The 27,243-nt window shown below is 42.8% G+C and overlaps 1 protein-coding gene and 1 pseudogene across 4 annotated transcripts in view; both read right to left on the bottom strand.

The window, feature by feature from the left end:
- Positions 1 to 2,084: 2,084 nt before the first annotated feature.
- parvg (parvin, gamma) lies at positions 2,085 to 25,706 on the bottom strand. Of its 3 annotated transcripts, XM_084335639.1 has the most exons (13): positions 25,573 to 25,706; positions 24,674 to 24,782; positions 24,500 to 24,564; positions 22,251 to 22,353; positions 20,875 to 21,018; positions 20,505 to 20,620; positions 20,336 to 20,391; positions 20,213 to 20,247; positions 20,048 to 20,109; positions 18,841 to 18,909; positions 10,944 to 11,045; positions 9,693 to 9,765; positions 2,085 to 3,176 (listed from the first exon to the last, which is right to left on the bottom strand). In XM_084335639.1, the coding sequence occupies exons 2-13, from the start codon at positions 24,735 to 24,737 to the stop codon at positions 3,103 to 3,105; spliced, it is 963 nt and encodes a 320-aa protein (XP_084191765.1). In that variant the 5' UTR covers positions 24,738 to 24,782; positions 25,573 to 25,706; the 3' UTR covers positions 2,085 to 3,102. The 3 variants fall into 3 exon arrangements, with proteins under 3 accessions (XP_084191765.1, XP_084191766.1, XP_084191767.1); XM_084335640.1 differs by lacking the exon at positions 18,841 to 18,909; XM_084335641.1 differs by lacking the exons at positions 22,251 to 22,353; positions 24,500 to 24,564.
- A 1,065-nt stretch (positions 25,707 to 26,771) lies between these two features.
- LOC311245426 (beta-parvin-like) overlaps positions 26,772 to 27,243 on the bottom strand; it is a 35,016-nt pseudogene continuing 34,544 nt past the window's right edge. The window contains exon 10 of the transcript in view: positions 26,772 to 26,880. The product of the transcript in view is annotated as a beta-parvin-like (transcript). The remainder of the gene's footprint in view (positions 26,881 to 27,243) is intronic.

Genomic DNA, 27,243 nt, shown 5'->3' with positions numbered 1-27,243 from the left:
TTTATCAATATCAATAAGAGCGTGATGAGATAAAAGCAGGTGTATAAAATAAGTGTGTAAAAACAGGTGTATGAAACAGTGTATAAAAACAGGTGTAAAAACAGGTGTAAAAACAGCTACTGTGAAGCCAAGTATGTTCAACCTGTGCAATGATGATTCCATGTTCTCTAGTATTACAGCTAACACCCCTGATGTATTTGTGGTAAATGAACACCTTAGGGAGGTGTCCACTCTTGAGGTTGGCTGTACTTTTGACTAGCTTAGAAGAAGCCTTCCTAACCAAAATGCTGAAATACCAACAGCTACAGCAGACCATCTCACAGCTAGGCTACAGATGTAAACTCCTAGTTTTTATCTTTGGCAGCCTAGGGCATGTGCACAAGTTGGTTGTGAGGGGCCTACAAATAGCCGCTCTCCCCAAAAGGAAGGCCAAGCAGTTAGCCAGGTACTGCTCAGTATCAGCTATTATAGGAAGCCGCTCAATTTGGAGGAGGCGCTGTTACCTTTTCCCATGATTCTGCCGTCCATGCACCTTGTACCTGACTGTTCTTCGTAATTTTCTGATTGCACTCGCATTGTTTATGTCCTTTGTATGAGGCCTCCTTGTACTTCTGTTCATGTGGACATAAATAAACATTTCAAATGTGTGTGTGTGTGTGTGTGTGTGTGTGTGTGTGTGTGTGTGTGTGTGTGTGTGTGTGTGTGTGTGTGTGTGTGTGTGTGTGTGTGTGTGTGTGATATAGAGAGAGAGGGGGGGGTGAGAGAGATGAGGAAGAGAAAGAGAGCTGGGAGAGTGTGTGTGTGAGAGAGAGAGGGGGGGTGTGATTACTCAGCCCTTGTGTGGGTGAATGTAACAAGTTCCTAACGTTTTCTTTCCCCTATTATTTCATGCACACTTTATTCATTGTTTTAAATTATTATTTTCTTTTAAGTTATTTTGTGCATCACTCTGTTTTGAATTTGATGCAAATTTGCAATGCATGAGGGTCATCCTTTTGTGTTAAATGGCTGCATAAAGCAAGCATTTGTTGACTCACATGTTGATAAGAGTATTAAAACTTGGAACTTGAAAAAAATCCGTTTAAGGTAGGGAAAAAAAAGAAATGTGATTAATTTACGATTAATCGCGAGTTAACTATGGACAATCATGTGATTAATCGAGTTAAATAATTTAATCGATTGACAGCACTAATTATTACATATATATTCTCTGCTTCAATGTGATTATGCTTTGGCCTTCTTTCGAAGTGGGTTATGCTTAGAGTTTGGAATCGGGGCTGGTGGTCCATAAATATGTATTCTAGGAGAATATATGTAATGTGCGAACAATCTTGCTTGTGTGTACAAGGCGGACATTTCTATCCCAGAGCCCGTCGGAGCTAAACCAATCAGAGAGGGTCTTTGCTGTACGCGGGCTAGCCAATCAGAGAGCGTCTTCGCAAACTACGGCTACGAAAAAAAAATTGGCAAACGGCGCACATCGTTTCCTTATTCAAACATGATTGTCACGTTATAATGTGAAACGTTTTATGTTAAAACAAGAAGTTATCACGTTATAACGTGAAACGTTTTATGTTAAAACAAGAAGTTATCACGTTATAACGTGAAACTTTTATGTTAAAACAAGAAGTTATCACGTTATAACGTGATACGGATATTTTTTTTCTGTTTCTGGTGTGGCAGCAATACGCTTTCGTAGATAACAGATTGGATAACTACTTAAAAATCATTTTACAGATAAATGAAAGAAACCTTGCATAGAGTTGCAAACTGGATAGCCTGCATTATTATTGGTGTGTATGCAGACTTGCAAATATTGAAAGGTAAAGGGTACTCGGGTTAGAACAGGGGTCCCTTTTCATGTGTATTTGATCATGTCACCTGCTCATATTCAGAGAAAATAATCAAATGGGATGTGATTTCATGTTGAGTAAAGTTATAATGTACTGCATCTAGAGCATGTGAATTTAAAAATCAATCACAATCTCTGCTAAAAGGTTGGTAATCGGGCAGTGAGTTGTTGCCATGGTAACTAGGACTCTGCAACTAGAACATTTGCCAGAGGATGCATGTCTAGAGACGGGTTTAAGTGGAAAAAGTATTTTTTATAATAATCACAAAATGTTCCATTATTTTTACCAAATTAGTAATCACCCAGTGACTTCAAATACGAAAGAAAATTATGATATGTTTGACAGAATCTTGTATACAGATGACTCAGATAGACAGATAGGGGTCAGGATCTAGTTAGTCTTGTTAGTCCCAAGTATCAAGATGGTAACAGAGTGAACCGACTTCTCTTTGGACAGACTTTGGCAATACCCTCAATAATGTTGCTGTCAAATAACATACAAATGTATCTTGTTAATTATATATATTTTTTTTTACAAAAAATAAACTACAAAGGTTTCAATCACATTTATGTTCAAAACAGCCCTAAAACCATTTTACAAAATTACCTTGAATTCAACCTGCATGCTGGTAATGTATCAACTCATGTCTTGTTGCTTCTGATATATCCTAATCCGTCATCTTAGCCACAGTGGCAGCCTTTCATTAGAAGCATTTAAATGGTTTCCAGCTGGGAAACATGTCTTTGCTCCAAACCAGATTGTTTCTACTGAATTAGCCACAGTAGCTTCGCTTGAAGAACAAATATCACAAAATGACAGTGACATTGGCAACAGTTGGCAAACAGAGCAAATCACAGGCAATCTATGATGTCTATATTGCGGGAAAGGCAAGGCTTCAGACATCCTCCTCTCCATCCATGGCGGGATTTCTAGTTAAGTTTCTCTCCATGGGCGCATCTGGCTAGTGTAGAGGTAAAAGCACTCGTTTACCACCGCAGAGACCCAGGTTCGATCCCCGGCAGTCTCTGGCTTGGTCAGACAATTGGCAGTGTTCACGGGTGGAAAGCCGATGGGGTATGAGTCCTGGTTGTTGCATCAGCGACTCCTGCTGGTCGGTCTGTTCAGCAGGGAGGGGATCTGGGGGAGATAGCGTGAACTTCTGCACTCCTAGATGTCAGTACTGTATTGGCATAATGACTAAATATGGGAAAAAATTGCTACAACAAAAAGGTTTCTCTCCACGTTCCTCTCATCTGCCTTTGTGCTTCTTGAAGAGGGCGTAGAGGACCTTCAGAGTGGCTGCAGCGTCCTGAGAGACGATATCTGTCAGAAGATGCACAAGAGGCATTTAGTGATTATCTATTATGCATCACCGGCAACTCTCAAAACCACTCAAGCATTGATTATAATGGATGTGTGCTTTTTACCAACATTAGCTGATAACTATTCTAACAATGAGTCTTAAAAGGCCAAAGATTCAGCTGGAAGGGGGAGGGGGGGGGGATGGAGACAGCATCACACGGAAATCTAATCAATTGATAATTGATGGGTTGAGATCCCCAACTAAATCGCTCATTCATTCATTCATTCAGTCTTGTGTGATGCAGCACTAGGCTAATTAAATGAATGCGGCATTACGATCAACTTGAGTGGGAGCTAACCTAATTAACGCACACCGTATGGTGCTTGTTGTAGACTTTGAGTGCGGGGATTCCTCCTTCCATCAGAGCGATTACGGAGGTAATTAAAACAACGCTTAACCTGTTAACGCTTACATTTTCAGAAATTCGGCCTAAAGGTACATGGCCAAATCATACATCTATGGATAGAGAAAATGCTCCTCTTTCCAATGGCACTAGTAAATCTGGATTTAGTCATTTCCTCACAGTTTTACGATAAAATAGATATAATTAGCATTTTTCCGATAAATTCATATTTTCAGTCAATCTTAAAAATGAAAATATACACTTTGACTGCTGTTTTAATAGGGTTAAGGTCTTTACTCTAGGCTACATTTGAAAAAGAAACACAACATTAACCATCCAAGGGCCCACATGTGGGCCCTCTTGAGGACGCGCCACTTTTCTGACCTCTAGTGGCTCGGGTGTGCATTTCTTTTAATACAATATATATATTTTGGACAGGGTTGTAGCCAATGAGGCTTTCCAATGATACCCCACGTGGGGATCTAATACGGTCTCTATTGATCGATTTATGATAAAAAAAAAAAAAATTATGCAAACCTCTTGCTCATGGGTTAAATAAATTGTGCTGCCGGTCTTAACTCATTCACGGCCAACCACGACTATAGTCGGGTTATCTCGCCAACCGTTGAGCGCCAAAACCCAAGTATAGTCGGGTTTTCGATAGTTTATAATTTTTTCTTTTATTCGATTTTTTTATTCTATAGAGTCTCACGGACCTCGGTGTTACCATTGGAACTCATTCTGAGGCCATGGTTACACTGGGGTTTTTGTTTTTGTTGCTGAATGATTACGTTTGCATGTCCAAGTTAAAAAGAAACACCGTTTTGGCAGGAAAACGAGTTCCCCTAGTGGGAACGCTGAAAAGGTGTTTTCGTTCTGCGCAAGCCGGATACGGAGCCGTTCTGCCCAATGCCCATGCGCAGTAGAGACCTGCACGGTTATTTCCAGTGTTTACAGCAGAACTGTCCCAAGTCTGCGGCTACCATGTGTTGTCAAGTTATTGTTATAAGGAGCCCAGTCCAAGCTACAACAGTCTGCATTCCCTTAACAATTGTTTGTATTGAGCCGTATTGTATTGTACCCATTCTGCAATCTGTTAAATAAAGTTTACATCCATTCATTCTGCTAGCATTAACGTTACCAAGCTGCTAGCCACAATGCTATACTGTTATAATGGCATATCCCATCACGTTAGCATGTAAGCTAACAAACTTCGCTGCTAGCCACAATGCTATACTGTTATACTGGCATATCCCAATCACGTTAGCACGTAAGCTAACAAAATCGGCGACGATCTTTTTGTGAGACTAAACTCGGCTCTTGGTGGTCAATTGTGTTGATGTTAGTTTTGTTTCATCAACAAATCATCAACAAATGAGGCAGAACACACAGTGAATGTATCCGTTTTAGTTTATTGCACTTTATTTCTTGCTGAAAAATAAATGCTATGTGGCTAAATGGCTCATGCGAGGTATAAAGATGGTGGCTTTTGAGATTTTGAGCAGGATGTGGAGTGTCTCATTCAACCTTTCTGATTGGTTGAAAATGGCCTTCATGTTTGAACTACATCGCCGCTTACTGCTTTGGCATTTTACTACATGTATATAGTAGACGAGACAAAATGACGTCTAACTTAACTCTTACTTGCCTGCCAATACGCAGCGTTCTGAAAAGTGAATGAAACAAAACGAAAATGGTCCTAGTGTAACTGCAGCCTGAGACCCCGAGAGTGCAATACCGGACGAATCCTGCTAGGTGGCAGTCTCGCCTACCCTTTGAAACCTTATTTCACACTGTGTGTTACATTGTATATGGTCCGGGCAGAGAATTTAGACCAAGCCAAGTGAATCGCTTCATCCGAGCACTTTGAAACGCATTCAGCACACTTGAGGCATAACTTGTGCCACTTCATGTCATTCTTTTTTGGATACCTCCTAGTAAAGGTAAGGACTATATGACATCAATCCTACTTTGATCGATCGCAACGATCATATGTAACATACTCCAAAACGTATGCCGTTGCTGATGATCAGAGCATCAAAAAACTACCCCCCCCCCCTTTGATGCATTCATGATGAAACATAATACCTATTATATACCTTTGATTTGGAAATAGTAACGTGTACACACGAGCAATGCGAACGTATTTAGCTCAATAATGCAGCTTCCAGGAATTAGCCAGGATCACTCTGAAACTACAATATTCACCACGGGATAACACGTATACATGAAAATTTACTCTTTTTTACATGTTGGACAAGAGATAGTGACTGTCAAATGAGCCATAGTATTGTCTCCATAGCTATAATATAGAATATAGATATAGCCCTGCAAACATCGTGACGCAGAGTGAAAATCCCTATCTTTTAAAGCAGTGATTCCCAACCTGGGGTCCGCGGACCCCTGGGGGTCCGCCAGGGGGCGCAGGGGGTCCGCCAGGGGGCGCAGGGGGTCCGCCAGACCACAGATGATTTGAGTTTTTTTTTTTTTTTTTTTTTTTTTTATCATCAGAAGCATGAATAGTCTCTCCACTACAATAAAAAAATAAAGATAAATAAATAAACATCTAGACATGATTTTTGAATGTTAACAGTAGGCTACCGGGTAGCCGCTAAAACGCGAATCAGTTGACTGTATCACTTTCTGTAGCTAGCCTAGCACGCTAGTTAACTTTCTCGGCTCGTCTGCAGTCAGCCGCCAGAGGCGAAAATGTGTGACAAACGAAAAGGTGATGATGGCAGCTCATCTGCAAAAAAAGTTAGGACCTACAGCAATCGCGAAAATTACATCACCATGGGCTTCACTGAGGGACCAGACAAACGACCTAAGTGTGTGATTTGTGGAGAAAAGTTGGCAAACTCGAGCCTGAAGCCCAGCAAGCTGAAGAGACATCAGGCGTCTAAGCACCCAGAAACCGTTGGGAAGGATCCAGACTTTTTTCGGAGGAAAGAACAGTCTCTCAAGGCGAACAAGCCTGTTGATGTTAGAGTAGCGTGGAGCAGGGGTGGCAGTGATTTACAGAAGGCTACCGAAGCCTCCTTTGAGTGTTCGCTTTTAATTGCAAAAGCAAAGAAACCGCACAATATTGGCGAGCAGCTCATCAAACCAGCCTGCATCAAAATGGTTTAGAAACTGTGCGGCCCACAGGTGGCGGATAAACTAAAATCAGTACCACTCTCGAACAATGTAGTGAAATACCGAATTGATAAGATGTCAAGTGATTGCGAGCAGCAGCTGTCAGAAAAGCTTAGAAAGGGTCCATTTGCCATACAACTTGATGAAACTACAACTGTCGCAGACGAGGCTGTGCTCATCGTTTATGTGCAATATATTGAAAATGAGGATCTGAAGCAGGACATTCTCATGTCAGTCAACCTTACTACCACCACTCGAGGTGAGGATATTTTTACTGCAGTGGATTCTTACTTCATTCAACATAAATGCAAACCGTTCACCATTAGGGCCTGATTTGAGAGGATGAATACAGGATTTGAATATTGGCCAACATTTTGAAATACATAAGGTGCAAGATTAGATTTGTTGATTGAAGGCACAAGTCAAAGAAGCATAGTGGGTCTAATTATGATGCATATGCCTGTGTATAAGCAGTTTGTTATTAAAATGACAAAAAAAAGGTATTAAACCCAGCTAGGACAGATTCTCTCTGCTACTGATTGGAATTTCCTGTCTCATATTTAGTTTAATTTGTTGCATTGATTTGTTCCATAAATGCAAACCATTCACCATTAGGGACTGATTTGAGAGGATGAATACAGGATTTGAATATTGGCCAAACATTTTGAAATGCATATGGTGCAAGATGAGATTTGTTGATTGAAGGCACAAGTTAAAGAAGCATAGTGGGTCTAATTGTGATGCATATGCCTGTGTATAAGCAGTTTGTTATTAAAATGACAAAAAAAAGGTATTAAACCCAGCTAGGACAGATTCTCTCTGCTACTGATTGGAATTTCCTGTCTCATATTTAGTTTAATTTGTTGCATTGATTTGTTCCATAAATGCAAACCGTTCACCATTAGGGCCTGATTTGAGAGGATGAATACAGCATTTGAATATTGGCCAAACATTTTGAAATGCATATGGTGCAAGATGAGATTTGTTGATTGAAGGCACAAGTCAAAGAAGCATAGTGGGTCTAATTGTGATGCATATGCCTGTGTATAAGCAGTTTGTTATTAAAATGAAAAAAAAAAAAAAAATTATGGTATCTTATTAGGAGGGGGTCCGCGAATTTCATCAGAGATGTTTGGGGGTCCCTGGGGGGAAAAAGGTTGGGAACCACTGTTTTAAAGCATGGCCCATTGACTACAAGGATGGATAAAAACGGCTGGCGCTAAAAGTGTTAACATCAACAGTTATCACGTTGAGTATTTACTTGAAGATTACAGACTATTTGTGTATCGCCCTATGTCTGGTAGGCCAGTTTAATAGTAAAGTAAACTTCCAGCTCAAACAGTACACACAGAGTAATAATAATATAACTATGATAATAATAATAATAATAATAATAATAATAATAATAATAATAATAATAATAATAATAATAATAATAATAATAATAATAATAATAATAATAATAATAATAATAATAATAATAATAATAATAATAATAATAATAATAATAATAATAATAATAATAATAATAATAATAATAATAATAATAATAATAATAATAATAATAATAATAATAATAATAATAATGATAATGGATCTGAGGGGAGAATCCATGTGCATCCTCTTACACAGGCTTCCACTGATTTCTCACTCACTCAAAAAACCTAAACTTAGAAAATATATTGCAATTAAAAATGAGTATTTTACTGAACCTTATGTAATGTTAAACTTAAAGAGAAGACGGAGGTCTCTGTGTGCCCAGTTGAGGTCTGGCACCCTGCCATTGGCTGTGGAAGTGGGTAGATTCCAGGGTAAACCTGAGGAGGAGCGGTTGTGTGTTCTGTGTGATCTGGGAGTGGTGGAGGATGAATATCATTTTGTTTTTTATTGCCCTTTGTACACCACTTTGAGGAGGGCTTTATTTGAAAAAATTCAAATTGTAAACCCAGATTTGTTTTGGCAGTCTGAGAGCTGTATGTTGAGTTGTTTTTTTGTGGAGGACATCTTCGGTTTTGCAGGATTTTTGGAGAAGGCATGGCACCTGAGACAAAACACACTGTATCCTATATAATTGTATTTGAATTCACCTTGTTTTTCTGTTTATTTACATTGAGTACAGCTTGTGTTATATTACGTTTTATTGTATTTTCTTGTATTTTTCTTTTTTTTATGGCCATCTTGGTCTATGTCATTTGTTAAGTAATTGGTAAAGTATATTATTATATACTTATTGTTATGTGTCTTGTAAGCCCATATGGGCTGGGCATACATCTATATGTAAGACACGAAAATAAAAAATATCAAATCAAAATCAAATCACTCACACGTCTACTCACCCATCCACTCACTCACTCACTCACTCACTCACTCACCCACAATAGTGCAGAGGTTGAATTATTTTGTCGATCTACAGACAATAGAGCGACGGTTTCCCCCTCGAGAGGATTCTCCCTGAATGCAGCTCTCTAAACAAATGATTATGACCTCAGACTATCATCCGCAGCAATCTGACACACTTCACACTTATTCATATTCCACAGCAATTCCATCCTTCCTTCCAAACCACTGTAAAATTCACATTATCCTCTCAGCAACCGAGATTAAATCCAACAATCAGCACTATCCCCTTTGTTGCTTCTCGACATATTATGAACATACTTTGGCAAAACCTTAACACAGAGATACATGCTCTTGATAGGAGGGGTATTGAGATTGGACAGCTGCTATTTATATTGGGTTCTGAATTTATATCTTTATATTTAAGCTATATATATTTTAGATTAATCCATTTATTGGTCTGCCTACTTTCAGAAATGTGGCTTGTGGTTTTTAGATGCAAAGCGCATCTATATGACTGGCAATGTCACTAACTCTCTTATTCCGTAACACAGTAACCGTTCTGCCGCTAGTGGCGACTCACAGGAAATGCGCTTCACATCTATGTGTGTCCTTGTTGTCGTTAGGTAATTTATTTCTGCAGAACAGTGAGTACTCTCACCTTGTGGGTTGACACTGGACACAGACAGACCGATGTCAATTAGAAGATCCAAGGCCACAGTCACATTATGGATCTATAAACCACAGAAATGAAAATGTCACGCTACCATAGAATAGCCTACAGTAAATACCCACACAATATAACAGCATCAACTAGTACTAGTCGATGATAGATTGAATTTTGAGGTGTGGAATTTTCACATAATGAATAGCAAATGAAAACCAAGATTGTTGAACGAACTATCAGCTACAAGGATCTATGGATGATGGATGATGATCAGTGGTGGAAAGTTTTTTTTATTTTGTAAAAAAGTTTTTTTACTCAAGTACTGTACTTAAGTACAATTTAGAGCACTTGTACTTTACTTTCGTTTTAGGGAACTTTATACTTTTACACATACCACTTTAACACAACCTTTAGAGATCAATGGATCGAGGATTGAATGCTCCCAATCACTGGAAAACACAAACATCATGTAGAATGCATACTTTTACTTCAGATACTTAAATACATTCGGCAGCTAAGTGGCGCAGTGGGCAAGGCGCTCGCCACTAACACAGGAGATGCTGGGTTCAAGCCCAGCTCTCGCCGTTGCTTCCGGCTTGGCTGGTCGTTCATACTAATACAATTGGCAGTATTAGGGGGTGGTAAAGCCGGTGGGTGGGGATCGGACGTTGTGGACAGCGACTCCTACAGGTCGGTTGGTGCGCCTGTACAGCAGAATCAGGAAGTATCGGGGGCAGCGTGAGCCTCCCACGCGTTACTCCTCACCACTGAGAGATCGCGCTGTACAGGTGAAAAGATGCGACAGCTGCCTCCTCGTGTACCGGAGGGGACACGTGATAGGCTTCGTCCACATTGCAGCCGACCAGTGGGAGGCATGGTCTAGCAACGTTCGAGACAGGGGAGGGAAGAATTGGATAATACGAAATTGGGGATGGGAGAAAAATAGAAAAATGGGGAGAACAAGTAGATTAAAAAAAACTAAAAAAGATACTTAAGTACATTCAATAGCCAATACTTCTCTACTTTTACTTTCACCAGATTACTAATTTATCTGGGTATTCTACTTTTACTTCAGTAAATGAACTGTGTACTTCTTCCACCACTGATGATGATGATGATGATGATGATGCTGATGATGATGATGATGATGATGTGAAGTGGTGTGAGTGTGTGCTTTCATCCAGCTCTTAGTCATCTTCTCCCAGAAGGTGGGCTACTCTCACTAATGTGTCAGGTGACCCGTACCATCTCAGAATGACTGACGGGGGTCAAGTTGAAGTCACAGAGTGGAACATAGAAGCCTTCCAACTGTCCAATCAGGAGTAGCAGAATCACGGCGTCTGCAAACTAGGAGGAAAACACAGCTGTCGGGAGTCCATCCTGAGGGCGGTGAACATGAGATGGAAGCCACCTATGATGACTTTGAATTTACAGTGTTTAGTGTAGTAAAGTTTTTTAACCAGGCAGGTCAATTAAGAACAAATTCTTATTTACAATGACGGCTTGGTGAGAGGACCAACTCTCTAAGGGTAACAGGGAAAGGGGAGATTTTTTTTATTTTTTTTTTATTTTAAGAAACAGATGATACAGTAAGGGAAATAATTAAAACACAAATCAAACAAACAACCAAATACAATTACAAGGTATGTAATACATGAAGCAGAACAGACAAATTACAGCTAAAAGGCTGGGTGACAGTTGCAGGTGTGTGTGTAACAACTCTCAAAGTCTGCTGGGAGCAGCAAATTGATAGCATATTGATTGATAGCAACACAGTTAATAACTGGACCTCAGGAAGACTACCTGGTGCCTTGGCGTAGGCTACTGTGGATCCTAATGAGCTTCACTTAAGAGGAGAGCACCACAGTCCGTTGAGGTTTTTAAAAGGGGCCTAAAAACATTTCTTTGAATGCCCAACCCGAGTTTTCTCGGGTTTACCCCCCGCGGGTTGAATGCCCATAACGAGAATATTCGTTTTTTTCTCTTTTTTTTTAATTTTATTAGCGATCTGAATTCATATTTCATCAACCGAGTCTACCGTTGGTAAATCAGCCACCCCAGGCGCTCAAATGTGAAAAAAGCGCCCCTATCGTCTCCCAGATGGTAATTCACCCTTTTGGATTGGACTCAATGAAAATGCATGGGGGAAAAAAACCCGGACTCCACATTTTAGTTCTCACGCATGTAACCGGGGCCGATCAGCTTCATGCTGGACCCTCAGCACAGCGTGTATAGGCCTACGCTGTTTTACAGTATACGCGTGGGATCAATAAAAGGATCGATTTTTGGAATGGTCGATCAGGAATTGGAATAATCCATTTGGATACCATCTGATATCAGGTAAGGAATCTATTTTACCAGTCTTAGGATAATCAGACCTGTTTTCACGAGATATAAGCTTTCCCCCTATATGTGATATGGCTGTTTTGACTGTGCGAGTGATCAGGAAATAAGAGAATCGATTTACAGCTTGCGGCACCAGCGTGCATACGTACACATACTATCGATAATCTAGCGTTTATTTGAAAACGATTCATAAATAGGCCGAACAATGACAACGTTCTAGAATATTACAGTACATCAGCGTTTATCAGGGATTCTTTTTTTTCTTCTTGAAAACGAGGGCTTTTCAAAATGCTATAAAACGGAAATGAACAGGTAAAAAAACAATCCGCTTTGACAATCTATTGGAAATGGGTCATTGATAATGCGACGGGCAGATTAGATACATAGCCATAATTTAAAACATAGATTAGGCGATATTAATGTTAACATTGAAGTGGTTGCTGGGCATTCAAGGGGGTAAAAAGGAAAATACGGCCGGCTCTGAAAGTGTTTTAACAAGGCATTTGCCTGAATTATTCTTTTACTTTTATTTTTACTTCTATTCATTTTATTATTTATCTTTTATTTTTATGTTCTTCCATTTCATTGTTTTTAATTGTTTTTATTCATTTAACATTTTATCTTTATCTCCTGTAGCACTTTGAGATTTTCACAAATATAAAGTGCGGTACAAATTGAATTTATTATTATTATTATTATTATTATTATTATTATTATTATTATTATTATTATTATTATTATTATTATTATTATTATTATTATTATTATTATTATTATTATTATTATTATTATTATTATTATTATTATTAAGAGGCCATGATGTGTAATTGTGGCGCATGCTGGCCACAAGCAGCATTGTCTCTGTGTTTTCAATAAAAATTATTTGCATGCAGACTTTCTGCAGAGTGAATTATTGGTTTTGGGATGGTCGAAGTGGCTTAATATTGTTAGTACAACAAGAAGAAGCTTGGCATCCAACCAGAGTGCAAATGTAACAGTAAAGTGCAACAGCAATATTCAATGTACAGGTGATTAAACTGGGTACAAAATATACCAATTAGTACCACTGAGTGTAGTGCTATAAAGTTGTATGTACAGAGTTGTAGTATAATATGTACAGTGATACAGGTATAAAGACAGTATGGTAGTAGTCATACTGGCCAGCAGCGTAACTAGTAAGAGTAGGATATGTACTGATATAGATCTATACAGTATGTAAAAGGATTATGTGCAGGTAAATATAGACAGGTGTGGATGATATATATACAGTGAGAATAAATATATTTATACGGTATACAGTATACAGCATTATTGTACATGCTATCATACAGAGCTACTATGCAGTGTATAGAAGTATATAGAGGGGTTATACTGTATGCAAGAATAATGCACATTTTACATCTCGTTGGTTCTAGGCATACGGCTGCTATCACAAGAAGGCTGACCTAGCTGGTCGTACCAGACCATTTCAGGCCATAGCCGTGAAAGTAGGTGGGTGTGTTGAAACGCCAGTGGTCTCAATTTGTCCAGTACACGCTCCAGAACGTTAGGTTATGACTATAACCAAGTTCTGTTAGTTAGGGGCGATGCTTGGCTTCGCCTTCTGCACTATCTCGCGTACGTGCACGCGTACTGAATAAACCACAAATGTACCTCTAATACCAGTATTAGTCTGACCACACCCCTCATCAGCTTACCTTCATAAGCAGGTGTGTGGTCACCTGCTCTCCTCCTTCCCAAGCTTTCACCACAAGGTGAGGTCAAGGGCTGCAGCGGCCGTCCGAAGCCAAGCATCGCCCCTAACTAACAGAACTTGGTTATAGTCATAACCTAACGTTCTGTATCGTTAGTGGCTTAGCTTGGCTTCGCCTTCTGCACAAGGGAGGCCAAGCGGAGCCACTTGGCTGACAAATACACCCCGCTGACAGCCCCCCAAAACCATCAGAACAGGGAGGGCCGAGCCCCCCCGACCCCCCCTAATGGAGGGTAGCCCCCCTATTAGGGACGTCACGGGAGGGCGACGGACCCGACCGTGCGAAGAGGCACTCAAGCAACTCAACGCACAGGGTGAGCAGACCGTGGCTTGACCCACGACTACACACACGCACAACCCGCATGCCACCCGGGAACGAACGGAGGAACAACCTCGTTACTGCCCCCAGAATCACGGGGTCAAGGGCAAACCCAACCCCGTGGCAAGGCCGTAGCAGCGGAGCACGAAGGAAGACCCAGACCCACCAAAAGGACTGGACTCCCTGGAATGGGGGCCCGGAGAAGTCCATGATGCCAGCATCAAGACCCCACCAGGTGGGCACGTAGTGCCCCGCCCCCCACATCGCCAGCGTATTCGGACAAAGGCCCCTCAGTTACTGCACCTGGTATTCCCAGGCGGAACCAACCAGGCCAGTAAGCCGAGCGGGCCCCGTCCCCCCAATAGTACACCGCCTGGCACACTGACCCTGCAGAATAGGCAGTCAGCATGGCCGTAAGCACACAAAAAAGGTTAACCAACGGAAGCAGGCAGCGCACCGGGGAAAAACCAGGCAACAGGCTGTTAACCCTAGCCTGGAGACTGCGGACGAGACAGGCGCCAGAGGGGACAGCTGAACACAGCCGCCCCGGCGGAAGGAGCGTAAGCTGGCGGTGTTGCATGACCAAGCCTCCATTTAACAACCCCCACCCAGAGGGGTCGAGGCAGAGAAGGCTGACACGATTGGCAGACGTCATGAACGTGCAGGGGCACCCTCAACCGGTGAACCCGGGAGTTGACACTGCTCCAACACACCAGGGAACCAACCACCTCGGTGTTACCCAATGCGGTGGTTGTTCCTATAACCCCTCAAGAAAAAACTCCAAAAACACACCTGCGGGTATACACCGGCTATACCGCAGTACAAGTGTTTCAGTTTCCAAAAAGGGTTAACCCAGGCCTACGGGTCGCAAACATCACTTCGGACCGGGCCTGGCGGTACGGGAAGCACAGGGTCACCAGAGGAGGTCAAAAAACCACCCCCACAGGCCCCTCTTCGCCATGCGTGAGAGAGGAGCGAAAAACAATGGAGAACCAGCCCCTAAGCACACCGTACCTGGTATTCCCCGGCGGTCTCCCAACCAAGTACTAACCAGGACCAACCTGTGTAGCGGCCGAGATCCGACGAGATCGAGCGCGTACAGAATGGCATGGCTGTAAGCCATGACGACAGTGCTGAGTAAAAACATACCCAACCAGGGTCTCCATAGCGCTTAACCCTGTGACACCCAGACCGACCTGGCATTTTTCCCCCTGAAAAAAGCCCAAGTCCCTCAGGGTACCAGAACAGCAGATCTGCATCCCCGGCGGACAACGGGTTCAACTGATCTGGACCAGCGTGACCAGAACCAGTCCCGTGCCCTAACCACGCCGACATGCCCCAGGAAAAGGGCAGATATGCGTGTTGATCTTAACATGAAAAGAAGGCGCCACCCAGACGTCGGGACGAACCGCGCCTGGTGGCCCACCCCAAGGGCGTGAGACCCCACTACATATGTTCAGATCCATCCCGTCATCATCCCCCAGACATGAACGAGGATCCGTCGACAACCCACCCAGGTCATGGGATGTGGTCGCCGGAAGAGGAAAAAACCCCCATTTCAGTTGCTTTATAAAAACGCTGTTTCAACCACAAGCAACTAAGGCGTGCCAGTCAATCGCCTGTTTACAGCGAGCTAGCACTATACGTGCGTCGGGACACACCCCCATCAATGAACAGGCTATTTAGACCTGCCATTGAATCCCCAAGGCGCCCAGGGGAACGACAAGAGGGGTGTGACACTCCCTAACTCCAACACTTCTGGAATAGAAAGAAGGAAGCATCAACAGTATGTATCCCAGTCTACACAGCCGGGGTAAAAAATGTTCACATTTTTACATCCCACCACCCTCCCATAGGAAAGAGACGGGGATCCCCAGAGAGACTTCCCACGCGAGCTGTACAGATTGAAAAGAATATATTGCACCTTGAGCCATGTAAAAAACTGGTTTTAGGGCCTCCGGGGAAGAGGCACCGAACCCATACACACTCAATAAACGAATTGAATCGAATATACATACAATAGAAAAGGACCCTTCTAGAGGGTCCACTCACTTTGACAATCTGAGGAGGAAGGCTCTGTACTCTGATGGAGGCTTCCTCACATGGATCACATGGAAGAAGGAGTCCGAACTCACAGAAGGCCTGAGTAGGCGCTTGGTGAGGAGGAGCCCTGACCACCCCCCCTGAAAACAGATCCATCACATGGACCTGAACAGCACACGGAAGTCCTACCAACAGAGACGCGCACGGTGACGTACTCTATGGCGGGGGAATTCCTGCGGTGCACACGCCCAATATACCAGGCCGTGGGACCAGGAACTCCCTCCCCCCCCCCCCCCCCCCCCCCCCCCCCGTAACGTGCCGAACCGCCACGTGACGGGAACCTTGAAGGACAGGGGGTGTACCCCTGACCGACAGAACAATGGGGAGAGGAAAGGTTACCAGTTCACCCCTTTACGACCCCACACCCATGATACGACGTAACGACAAAAAGAGAATATGACACAGTCATAGTCAGCTCTATGAAGCGTTTCACAGCTCCACACAGCGCACGAGCTAACCTGCTATCTGATTTTTACTAAGGAAAAACACAGAATAGAGAGGGCTCTAAGAACCCCGGTCCAACATACACATGTGCTTCTGTGGCCAGTACAACCCAGTTGTAGGTCACATGACACACACAACCCATCATCATCACAATGAGAGAATACATCATTCTTGATTAGTATCGACCACAGGCCTTGCTAAGCACACGACAGCAACCAAACCAATTTCCCTTTAGGAAATAAGTTTCTCCAGCAGATTTAGCACAACCTCAGCAATCAAGCTGAGAGTTACATCGTATCCCTACCACACAAAAGACACAATTAATGCACAACATGTCTGATAGGAGGTGATAAAGTCCCCAGGGAACCGGGGGGGGAAAAACACAATCCTCCTATTTTACCCTCAACACGGCCAGTTAAAACAGGAAAACCTGTTAATGTGTGAACTCACTGTCCATTGTCATTACAGTCTGAGAAAGAACATTCTTTTACTCACTCGTCACCAAGCATAGCTTCATAGGTTAGTTGCCTTAGTAGTGAGTACACGGTACACATAAACACCATGATGTTTCTCACACAACAACCAGATCAATACATCACGACCTGCACGGAGAAGCTACTGCCAGTGACAAAAACAGCTCACACACAACCCGCAACGTATCTCAAATGCATTGCAACAACACACGTTTTGGGAAAAAACACCGTCATTCACAATACATTTAGCAAGGTAAAACCAGAAGACGTGTTATGAGGGTCTGGCCAACCCCGTACCTGCCCGGAACGCAGATCAGCGAAGTGCAGTCATAAGCCACCGTAGAACACAGCCCTCTTTGTTGACGCAATCCCCGTCTAGGCTCAGGCAGGGTTGACGAACATCCCCTGTCAAAGATGACGTCGTGGTCAAGAGTGTAAAACATGTTAAAAATCAAAGCACGTTCAACAGAATAGCATCAAGCTAACGGCTGCTCCAACCGTTCTGGTGCTATCGCTTCCGCTCGCGAGACGCCGATCTACGACGCACGCGATCAGGAGCGAGCTCCCGGCGGCGCGCGAGAAGCCTAAGCTACCCCGCGCCAGGCCACCGACCGGCTAACCGTAAGCTATGAACATGTAAACAATGACATAACACTCACCCAGACAGGCCGCCGTTCTGAACCCTCCTCACTTTTTAAGAGAAAAGAGAAAACAAGACGTCAACACCGCTTCACAACGGTGACATTAACACGTCCGGCGGAATCAGCACAGTACCAACTGGCCTGTATAGCTGACTTTGAACATGAATCTGCCGCTATCGCACATTACATGCACATATCCCCTCGTGAAGGAATACTCTCATTTGGATATGAAAGATGGGGTCTTAACACGGTGACAGAGAGAATCCACTCGTCCAGAACACACAGGGATCACCAGTGTCAATGGTCGCGGCCCACTAGTTAAAACTATAATGGTCGCCAGACCAAGGCCTTCTGTCGCCTAGACGGCTAAACAAAGGACCCTAGCCTGGGGCCGGTTTCCATAAACTTTGTCTAGTAGCCCCCATAGCACTAACAGACAAGTGGAGCCCGCCAGCAAACACTACTCACCCAACCTGGAACGCACCGCTCCTCACAACAGCGGCATGTCCGACAGTTCAGCTGTGGCCTGACAGGTTTCACCCCAACAAACACAGCAAGGAACTGCAGTTGAGAAGCATGCAGCGGCGTGCTCCCAATACGAAAACCGGTGGAGGGTTTGTAGAATGATCATCATCTTCTAGACACTCCAGTACGAAGACAATATCGCCGTATTTTCTCGAAAATAGTGAGAGAGAAAATAAAGATATGATGTCAACGTATCCTTGTTTCCCAAGCTGTTCCTAATCCAATTTCTTCCATCATGGTGTCAAGTGTGGGGATCTACCGAGGCACCTCTTCCTTGTGGTGAAAGCGAGAAGGAGGAGAGCAGGTGACCACACAACTGCTTATGAAGGTAAGCTGATGAGGGGTGTGGTCAGACTAATACTGGTATTAGAGGTACATTTGTGGTTTATTCAGTACGCGTGCACGTACGCGAGATAGTGCAGAAGGCGAAGCCAAGCTAAGCCACTAACGATACAGAACTTACACAATGTCGCTTTAACCAGAATTAGGTTAAGCAGAAACCTGCTACAAAACAGTGTTGTGACTGTTGAGTTCTTACCTGTTTGTCCACATCAGTCACCTGTAGGCCCATGGTCGCCATATTCTGGTTAACAAAGTGTACGATGGCCTGAAATTGGGACAACTGTGAGCTTTCGGGGGACATATTTGGCTGTGACACATTCAGAGAGTTGCCTGCTCACACTTGAGTAGTTATTCTACACATTTCACCCAACATCCTCTTCTACATCCATTATGGGATAATCTACTGTATGTTCCAATGTTCACTCAAGACAATTGTATGTTCCCTCAACATGAATTGACAAAGGCACATAGGACTTATGGAGGTGATACACTAGCTGACCTTCTTGTCTGAAAACACACCTCTTCAATCAATATCTGAAATGAAGAGGGAAACAAAAAAAACACTAACCTTTTACTACCATGCACTTTGCTACTAAATAATCTTCCTTGCCTATATTACTACCTACTATGCTAATATGACTTTACTGCTATGCACTCAAGACTGTAGCACCCAAGTTCAACACTGTTTGACAAACATTGAAAGAGTTGTACCCTTCCTGCTGACCTGTGGTACAGAACTTGCAAGTTGCTTTGGATAAAAGCTTCAACTAAATTACTAAATGTAAATGTAAAAGGTTGGTTGTACTCTCCAGCTCTACATTGATTGATTGATTGATTGATTGATTGATTGATTGATTGATTGTATTACGTTACCATTGACTGAAGGAGTGCTTGTTGTCTTGTCAATGTAACATAATGAGGAGACGGTAGCCAAAGTAACCAACAGAAAGATTATAATTTTATTTTATTTATTTAATTATAATTACCATGGTTTTGTAATCAAGGAGTAACATAAAATAATGACAAACAAAACACAGAACTGTACAAACAGGATCAGCACCTCGCACAGGGGAGAACAGGACAGTTATACAGGAGGGGATGACGAGACAAGACACACCTGGGTGGATTACAAATGGATACACCTGGGAGGGAAACGATAAGGACTACAAGACCAGGAGAGGGAACAACAACTAGACATAACCCATCACACACTGGGAACACCTGATCAGGGTACAGACAAACCCCCACACGTAACAGATTGGTTGGTTGATTGAATGATTGGAATTATTAATTGCTCCATAACATACAAGTGACCCCTCTAGCCAGAGATGCCCCAAATACATAACAAATCTAAAGGATAAAACTATATAAAGCCCGGAGGCTCATTTCCACTGTTACATTACCTTCTTCACAGTGTTGACCATGTGAAAATCCATCTTCAGCAGCTGTTCAATGGGATCTTCCCCTGGGTGAATGACAGCCAGAGGAATGTATAAGTCATTCTATAACGCTGTCTAGCTACATCATATATGTCACACTAGCTCCCCCCTGGACCGTCTCTTACTCACTGTCTGTACTGCTGAGGGGATCTGCACTTGAATCCCTATTGAGAAAGCCCAGCAGATGAGGTGAATCTGAAAGGTTCTGCATATTGACATCTATTGAAGGGGATACAATGGGATTTCACTGACCTTTCTTTTGTCAGAAACTCAATATGTTTCTCTGATTTTATTCCACTCTTGTTGACCTATATGCAAAATAAGGTGAGGCAGGTTCATGATTATCTTGAAGGATTTCATAAGGTGTGTTTGAAGCAGAGGTCTGAGTAGAAACTACTGAAGTTTCGATCTTAAAACCCACCTCTAGCAGAACAACATCAACCTTCACATTTGGCGGCAAATCCAGTTCTGGCTGGAAACACCTCACCATGGCAACCAGCAGATGAATAGTGGCCAGTAGGTCTTTGGCATGGATGACTGACAAGTGAGAGAACAGAGCAGAGGAAATCACAAAGCACTAACATGGGAAACCCCTACATCTAGTCAAAAAGATAATCTCCAACCACGGATGATTAGCATAGTTCCCTGTAGCGTCAGAAATTTGATCTTCATTATAATCCTTCACAGTCGGTGTTGGCTACCATGGCACCCTACGGCTAACATCAAATCCTGTCTGGATACAGAGGAGAACGTCTGTTGACTCGTTGCCTGCTCACACCTGTGGGACTCACGTTTAACATTCCATTTGTTGAGGGGCTCGTCTCTTATCCCCAGTCTGTGGTTCACCTCCCCCAGAATGACCTCCAGCTTGTGCGTCTGAGCAGCGCCGGTTACTGCTATTTCCTCCACGGGTAGCTGCACCCCAGCTAAGCAGACTGCGGAAGCCAAGTAGGTTATGACAGCAGATGAGAGAACAAGCACTCACCAAGCTAAACACTGTGATAAGCTTTAAATTACTTTTGGATGACTTTGCCTTCAAAATCCATACATATGAAACTAAAGAGATAATTATACAACATTATACGAACTGATTGTGTGTCCATAATGGCACAATAAAAATGCCTTTAAAAAAAAGAGATAATAATGAATACAAATACAGTAATCACCTGTGTTTGTCTAAAGTAACCATATCTGTAAAGTAATGACTGTGTTTCTACTAGTTTATTAGTTGTGTTGAAGTCAGATTACTGTAACAGTTTGATATTATATGTAGCCTCCCATCCCTGAGCTCTCGTATTATAAAGAAACCACAAAGGGCAATGCCACTGATGTGGTTTATTGCATTTCCAGATGTAGCTGGTCCATTTATTTTGGGCACCAGCAGGGGGGTCATTCACTCTGTGTGTGCATGTGTGTGTGTGTGTGTGTGTGTGTGTGTGTGTGTGTGTGTGTGTGTGTGTGTGTGTGTGTGTGTGTGTGTGTGTGTGTGTGTGTGTGTGTGTGTGTGTGTGTGTGTGTGTGTGTGTGTGTGTGTGTGTGTGTGTGTGTGTATGTGTGTGTGTGTGTGTGTGTGTGTGTGTGTGTGTGTGCGTGCGTGCGTGTGTGCGCGTGTGTGTGTGTGCGCATGCATATTCCTGTTTACATACAGGAACCACTCTGTTTTCGAGGTGTGAGTGAGTGAGTGTGTGCGTGCGAGCAATCGTGTATGTGTGTGTATGTGCATGTGCATATGCGCAGGCACGTGCACACATAGAGCCCAAAGGGTGCTCGAGCACCTGCCCTTTTGTGCCTCATAAAAAAGTGCCCTTTTTATGCAACTTAAAAAAAATATTATATTAAACAATACAGAATATACAGCACTTATTGGGGTCTGTAGGTAAGCACTTATTCCCTCCCCCCTGAACATTTATGGAGATGTATGGGCCTTTTAAGTCAGTGATAAAAGTGTCTTTCAAGGATAAGTGAGCTCCTGCACTGATTATTATAGTTCAATATTCAATATTTGATCACTAAAACCCCCCAAAAAACATAAAAAGGCCCCCCCTCCCCAAAATCCCCCCAAAAATCGGGCTCACACGCTTCGCAGGACCAGTGCCCTTTTCAGCCTTTGGGCACCTGCCCCTGTAAAGTCCTGTGCACGTCCCTGCATGTGTGTGTTTAATCTGACCCAGCAGATGATGGAGAACTAGTCCATCAAACAGGTCCTCGTCCAGGCTCTGGACCACGATGTGCTCTGGTTTCAAAGTGCTGTTGATCCATTCAACCAAAGCCTACGGAGACACAGTTCACCAACCAGTCACTTACATCATCCGCTTTCATCTACAGACCCCAAAAAGTGAACATACTTCACATACGCTGCTAATTGCTGCTAATGTCAGTAATTGAAGAAGAGCAAAGCACTCATAGGACTTTCACTTTACAAAAGTTCTTTCGAGACGGACAAGAACAAAGAGTGACAACAAAACTCAAGTCCAAGGCATTCGTTTTTGGCAAACAGATAATTAAAAAGCCTTTATTTATTGGCTATTTCCTTATAGAACAATGATGAAAAACTGATGTGTTTAATAAATGGCTCTGGTTTCCTTCTTCCTCTTCAGAAGAGTGTCTTTGACTATAGTTTTTATTACTTATCTTTCAGTCTGGCTTGAATAAAAAACTATATTCTCCTTTGATTAGTCCTATATGGGCCAAATAAATTAAACAAAAAAGAAATGAATCCTAAAACAAAAGATGATTCACAATTCAGTAATTTTTCTCACCACTGTATACATTTAAGGCATTTAAAGCCATCTGATGAGCCGCAGCTATTCATACATGTAAGAATTTGAATCAGTAGTGCGGTAGCACTCTTTTCATATTAAACAGGTTTTCTCCCACAGATTTCATCTGTTCCTTGTCCAGACCCTCTGATCTGTCTACCGTCTCCTGTGATAACGAATTTCATTCAAATTTCACTGATCCTACCACCTCTCTCCCAGCATGAGATATGACTCATTTTTACCCGATGAACACATACTATATTCTCTGTAATGTATTTTCTGTGTAGCAATTATCTCCAGCCCACTCAAGACACCAGGGGGATTTTGGGCCTATGGCGCTCTATAAGACCATCTCATAATGGGCTTTGATGTTGCAATGAATGTTGAATGGAGGCAAGGGATTCAGTCGAAGGCCTTTAAAAAAATTATATATATATTAAGGCTGTCAAAGTTAATGCGGTATTAACAAACTCAGCAAGACCGACGGCTTCTCAGTTACAGTGGGTGACAATATTGTCACAAGGAAAGATGAAATTACATACCTAGGTTCCATCCTAGAGGCAAATCTTTCCTGTGACAAAATGGCATCCAAGAGGTAATAAAAAAAGTCAACCAACGAACTCGATTCTTGTACCGGATCTCCTCTCTGGTAAACAAGAATACCCTGAAGACTCTGGCAGGAGCACTCATTCAAGGGTACTACGACTATGCTTGCACCTCATGGCACCAAAGCACCTCAAAGGCGCTAAAAACTAAATTATAAACATCTCAAAACAAACTGGTCAGACTACTGCTTGACCTTACTCCTAGAACCCACCTCACCCCTGCCCACTTTGACAACCTAGGATGGATTAGAGTAGACGAGTACAGCAACTTGCAATGGGCCTGGTCTACAAGATACACTACACAACCAAGGTACCCATGTACATGTCAAAATACTTCCCAAAGGTCAGTGAATACCACGATCACAACACCAGAGGGAGCTCCACAAATCATGTTAAACCCAGATTCGGCTCAAACAAGGGACTAAACACGTTTCGCAATTATGCCACATCAATGTGGAACGCCCTACCCAAAGCTGTAAAGGAATGTGAATCACTACCCACTTTCAAAACCACTCTCAAAGAACACCTACGGGAGACTGCAATTCGAAACTGGCCCCTGTAAATGTCCTAACCCAACCCCCTCCAATGTACAGTAAATGACCAAGTATGGTTTTGTCAATATTCCAATGTACAATTTAGCTTGTACAGTTGTACAGTGTCCCCCACCCACCCCTCCAAGTTCCTAACGTTTTCTTTCCCCTATTATTTCATGCACACTTTATTCATTGTTTTAAATTATTATTTTCTTTTAAGTTATTTTGTGCATCACTCTGTTTTGAATTTGATTCAAATTTGCAATGTATGAGGGTCATCCTTTTGTGTTAAATGGCTGCATATAGCAAGCATTTGTTGACTCTCATGTTGATAAAAGTATTAAAACTTGGAACTTGAAAAAGATCCGTAAGGTAGATAAAAAATAAAAATAAAATTGATTAATTTGCGATTAATCGCGAGTTAACTATGGACAATCATGCGATTAATCAGATTAAATATTTTAATCGATTGACAGCACTAATATATATATAAAAGAAAAGGCATAGCCTCAGTCTTACCCCTTTCAGCTTTAGAAGTTTGGGGTCTTGTAAAGACGTTGACTGAATGAGCTTCCTCGTTTCTCCTGTGGTGAGTCAACATGATGGAACTTGTGAGCTACAACAGCCGTTGGATCACAAGTAGCCAGTGTGAGCACTGTAGGCACTCGACCCCCTCACTGAATGAAGACTTACCCTGGAAATACTTCATGTCCACCGCCTCTTCCTCCTTCTGCCAGTCGAAGATGTCCCCCTCCATGGCTCCTCTGCAGGGCAAGCTGTCCTTCTGGCCTCTCAGCAAGTCCTGCCAGCAGTGTCGGTGGTAACTCACGTCAAATCAGAACCAGAAAACGTCTGTGACCAGAAAACGCCCTCACTTCCTATTCTGTGATATTTTAGTTTTTGATGAGCACACATAACGCTGATGAGTAGCCTATGACCCCCCCCCCCCCCCCCCAGAATACTTTTATTTAAATCATATATCAAATGTGTTGTCATTATACAGCACACGTACAGTACAACGAAAAGAAGTTTGGCATCCAACCAGAGTGCAAATGTAACAGTAAAGTGCAACAGCAATATACAATGTACAGGTGATTAAACTGGGTATAAAATACATGGCCCCCAAATCAAAGCACAGCAAACACTGACTAAGAGGACTGCAGCCTGACAAAAGACAAAACAGTAGGGTGACTCAGTAGAGAGGATGGGAAACTGTCTTCCCCGAATGCTAGAAAGGAGCTTCTGTGAGCATCTTTTGTTTAATTCCATACGCATGTCAAATCTCAGGCTCAGATGGGGACTTTGAGACATGTCGTAAACAGAAAAGGCGGGATCCACAAAGAATGGATGTCCATGCGCGGTGATTGATTGATTGATTGAAAATTGTATTAATAGATTGCAGAATGGGTACAATACAGTACGGCTCAATACACACAATTGTTATGGGGATGCAGACCAGAGAAAGACTCTCGTCTTGTTTACATCAAGGTCCCCCATTTTCAATTCATGATGAATTGTAAGTAAGGGTGCAATTAGCACCGTGCAATCCATTCTTTGTGGATCCCGCCCAAAGTATTTTCCAATAAGCTTACCTCCAGTGCCCGGGGGAGTGAGCGGAGAGAATAGGGCACCTTCCGCTGAACTGACTGTCTCCTATTATAACTTTGGCAACCGCCAAAACAACAGTGCACAAAGGAAAAGAGAGATGCACTCAATCTGATAAAGAGTTCTTACAAAATGTATTCTAAACAAAAAGAAAACAGACCTGACCTCGCTTGATTTAAGAGTGGCGGTGTGAAAGAAAATGTGTCAGAGTAGAAAAGGAAGGTTAGGGCAAATGAGGATGTGGCTGTGAAGAAATGGCACTTCCTCTTTGTGACTCTCTGTGTGTGTTTTTCTCACACAGGAACAGGAGTGCAGCCTTTTCTGATGAGGGCGTTCGTCTTCGGGCGACACCCGACGGTTGAGTCTTGAGTGACATAAGGACAAGCATAAGGACACTTCTACACCGGACGAGTCCAAATGGACTGGTTTCGCAAAAACCACACTTCAGGGGGTCCCAGATGGAAAACATGACACGCGGAGCCGCGCGGCACTCAGGCACACGCCAGGCTTCCATTTGAAACACACCAATTCGATGTTGCTCGGCCCCCTGCACTCACCGATCTTCCAACACAATAACACTCTGTATGTGTGCTGGTCTTGTCATCAGAGGAAGAAAAAGGGGGGGAAAGCGGACCACCCATGAGCCCGGCGAAGGAGCAATTTGGGAAAGGGGAGGTAACCATGGTAACCAAGGGACTAGATGAGAAAACAAGGGCCTAAAATAAACCCCTAATTCCTTTAGCTAAACCAAAAGCCTCTCTCTCTCTCTCTCTCTCTCTCTCTCTCTCTCTCTCTCTCTCTCTCTCTCTCTCTCTCTCTCTCTCAAAATACGTAAGCAAGTCTAAAAATAAAAGTGTGAAACATAATGAAAACACAACATTTCAATTCAAACATTTATTTCCAGATAGACACGGGTAAACAAGCTAGTGGTGAGACATTCGGTTGACACGCGTCTCCTCGCGACGTAGATGCTGACTCATTCTCACTCACTCAATAATTCAACCATGGGTCTAAAATGCATTAGGCAGTGGTAACTTTCTCAGTTATTTCAGGTTATGTCCCCCTGGGTCTCTCTGCATCACTTGGCAATGACTTCAACCTCATTTGGTCTCCTCTGTGTCCAGACCGTGGTGTGGGCTGTCAGGGGGAGAAACACAGCCAGGGCACGGCCACGTCACTCCGATGTCACTCCGATGTCACTCCGATGTCACTCCGATGTCACTCCGAGTTCTTGTAGTTAGTGAACAGATTGTACAGGACCCGCAGAGTGGACTTGAGGTTCAGGTTGACGACAACTGTAGAGAATTGAGATGGAGATTGTGGTACAGTAAGAGGCTCCGATCCGTGTATGAAGTTCTTTTGGACCATATAAATGTGTCGTATATTCACATACATTCTTAAGGAGTTTGGTTTGTAGGTGGAAAACTTGCTTTTTAGAACATTCCAAAAATTCTTACCCCATCAAAAATCTGAATACGGGTAGCAAGTTATAGCAATGGTTCTCAAACCTTTTCATGTAAAGGACCCCCAGTATGATGAGTGAATGAATGAATGAATGAAAACTTTATTTAACAGATTGCAGAATGGGTACAATACAGTACGGCTCAATACATACAATTGTTAAGGGGATGCAGACCTGAGAAAGACGTTTGTCTTGT

Source organism: Notolepis coatsorum (genome assembly GCF_963971535.1).
Source record: "Notolepis coatsorum genome assembly, chromosome: 18".
NCBI lineage: Eukaryota > Metazoa > Chordata > Actinopteri > Aulopiformes > Paralepididae > Notolepis > Notolepis coatsorum.
Note: the sequence above shows the minus strand (reverse complement) of the source record. Positions and strands in the feature narration are given on the sequence as shown.

Coding starts and splice junctions, on each gene's coding strand:
- parvg (XM_084335639.1), bottom strand. CDS start 24,737: ATGGAGGGGGACATCTTCGACTGGCAGAAGGAGGAAGAGGCGGTGGAC. Junction 24,565..24,673: donor GGACATGAAGTATTTCCAGG/GTAAGTCTTCAT, acceptor GACTCACCACAG/GAGAAACGAGGAAGCTCATT. Junction 3,177..9,692: donor GTCCAGTGTCAACCCACAAG/GTGAGAGTACTC, acceptor ATCTTCTGACAG/ATATCGTCTCTCAGGACGCT.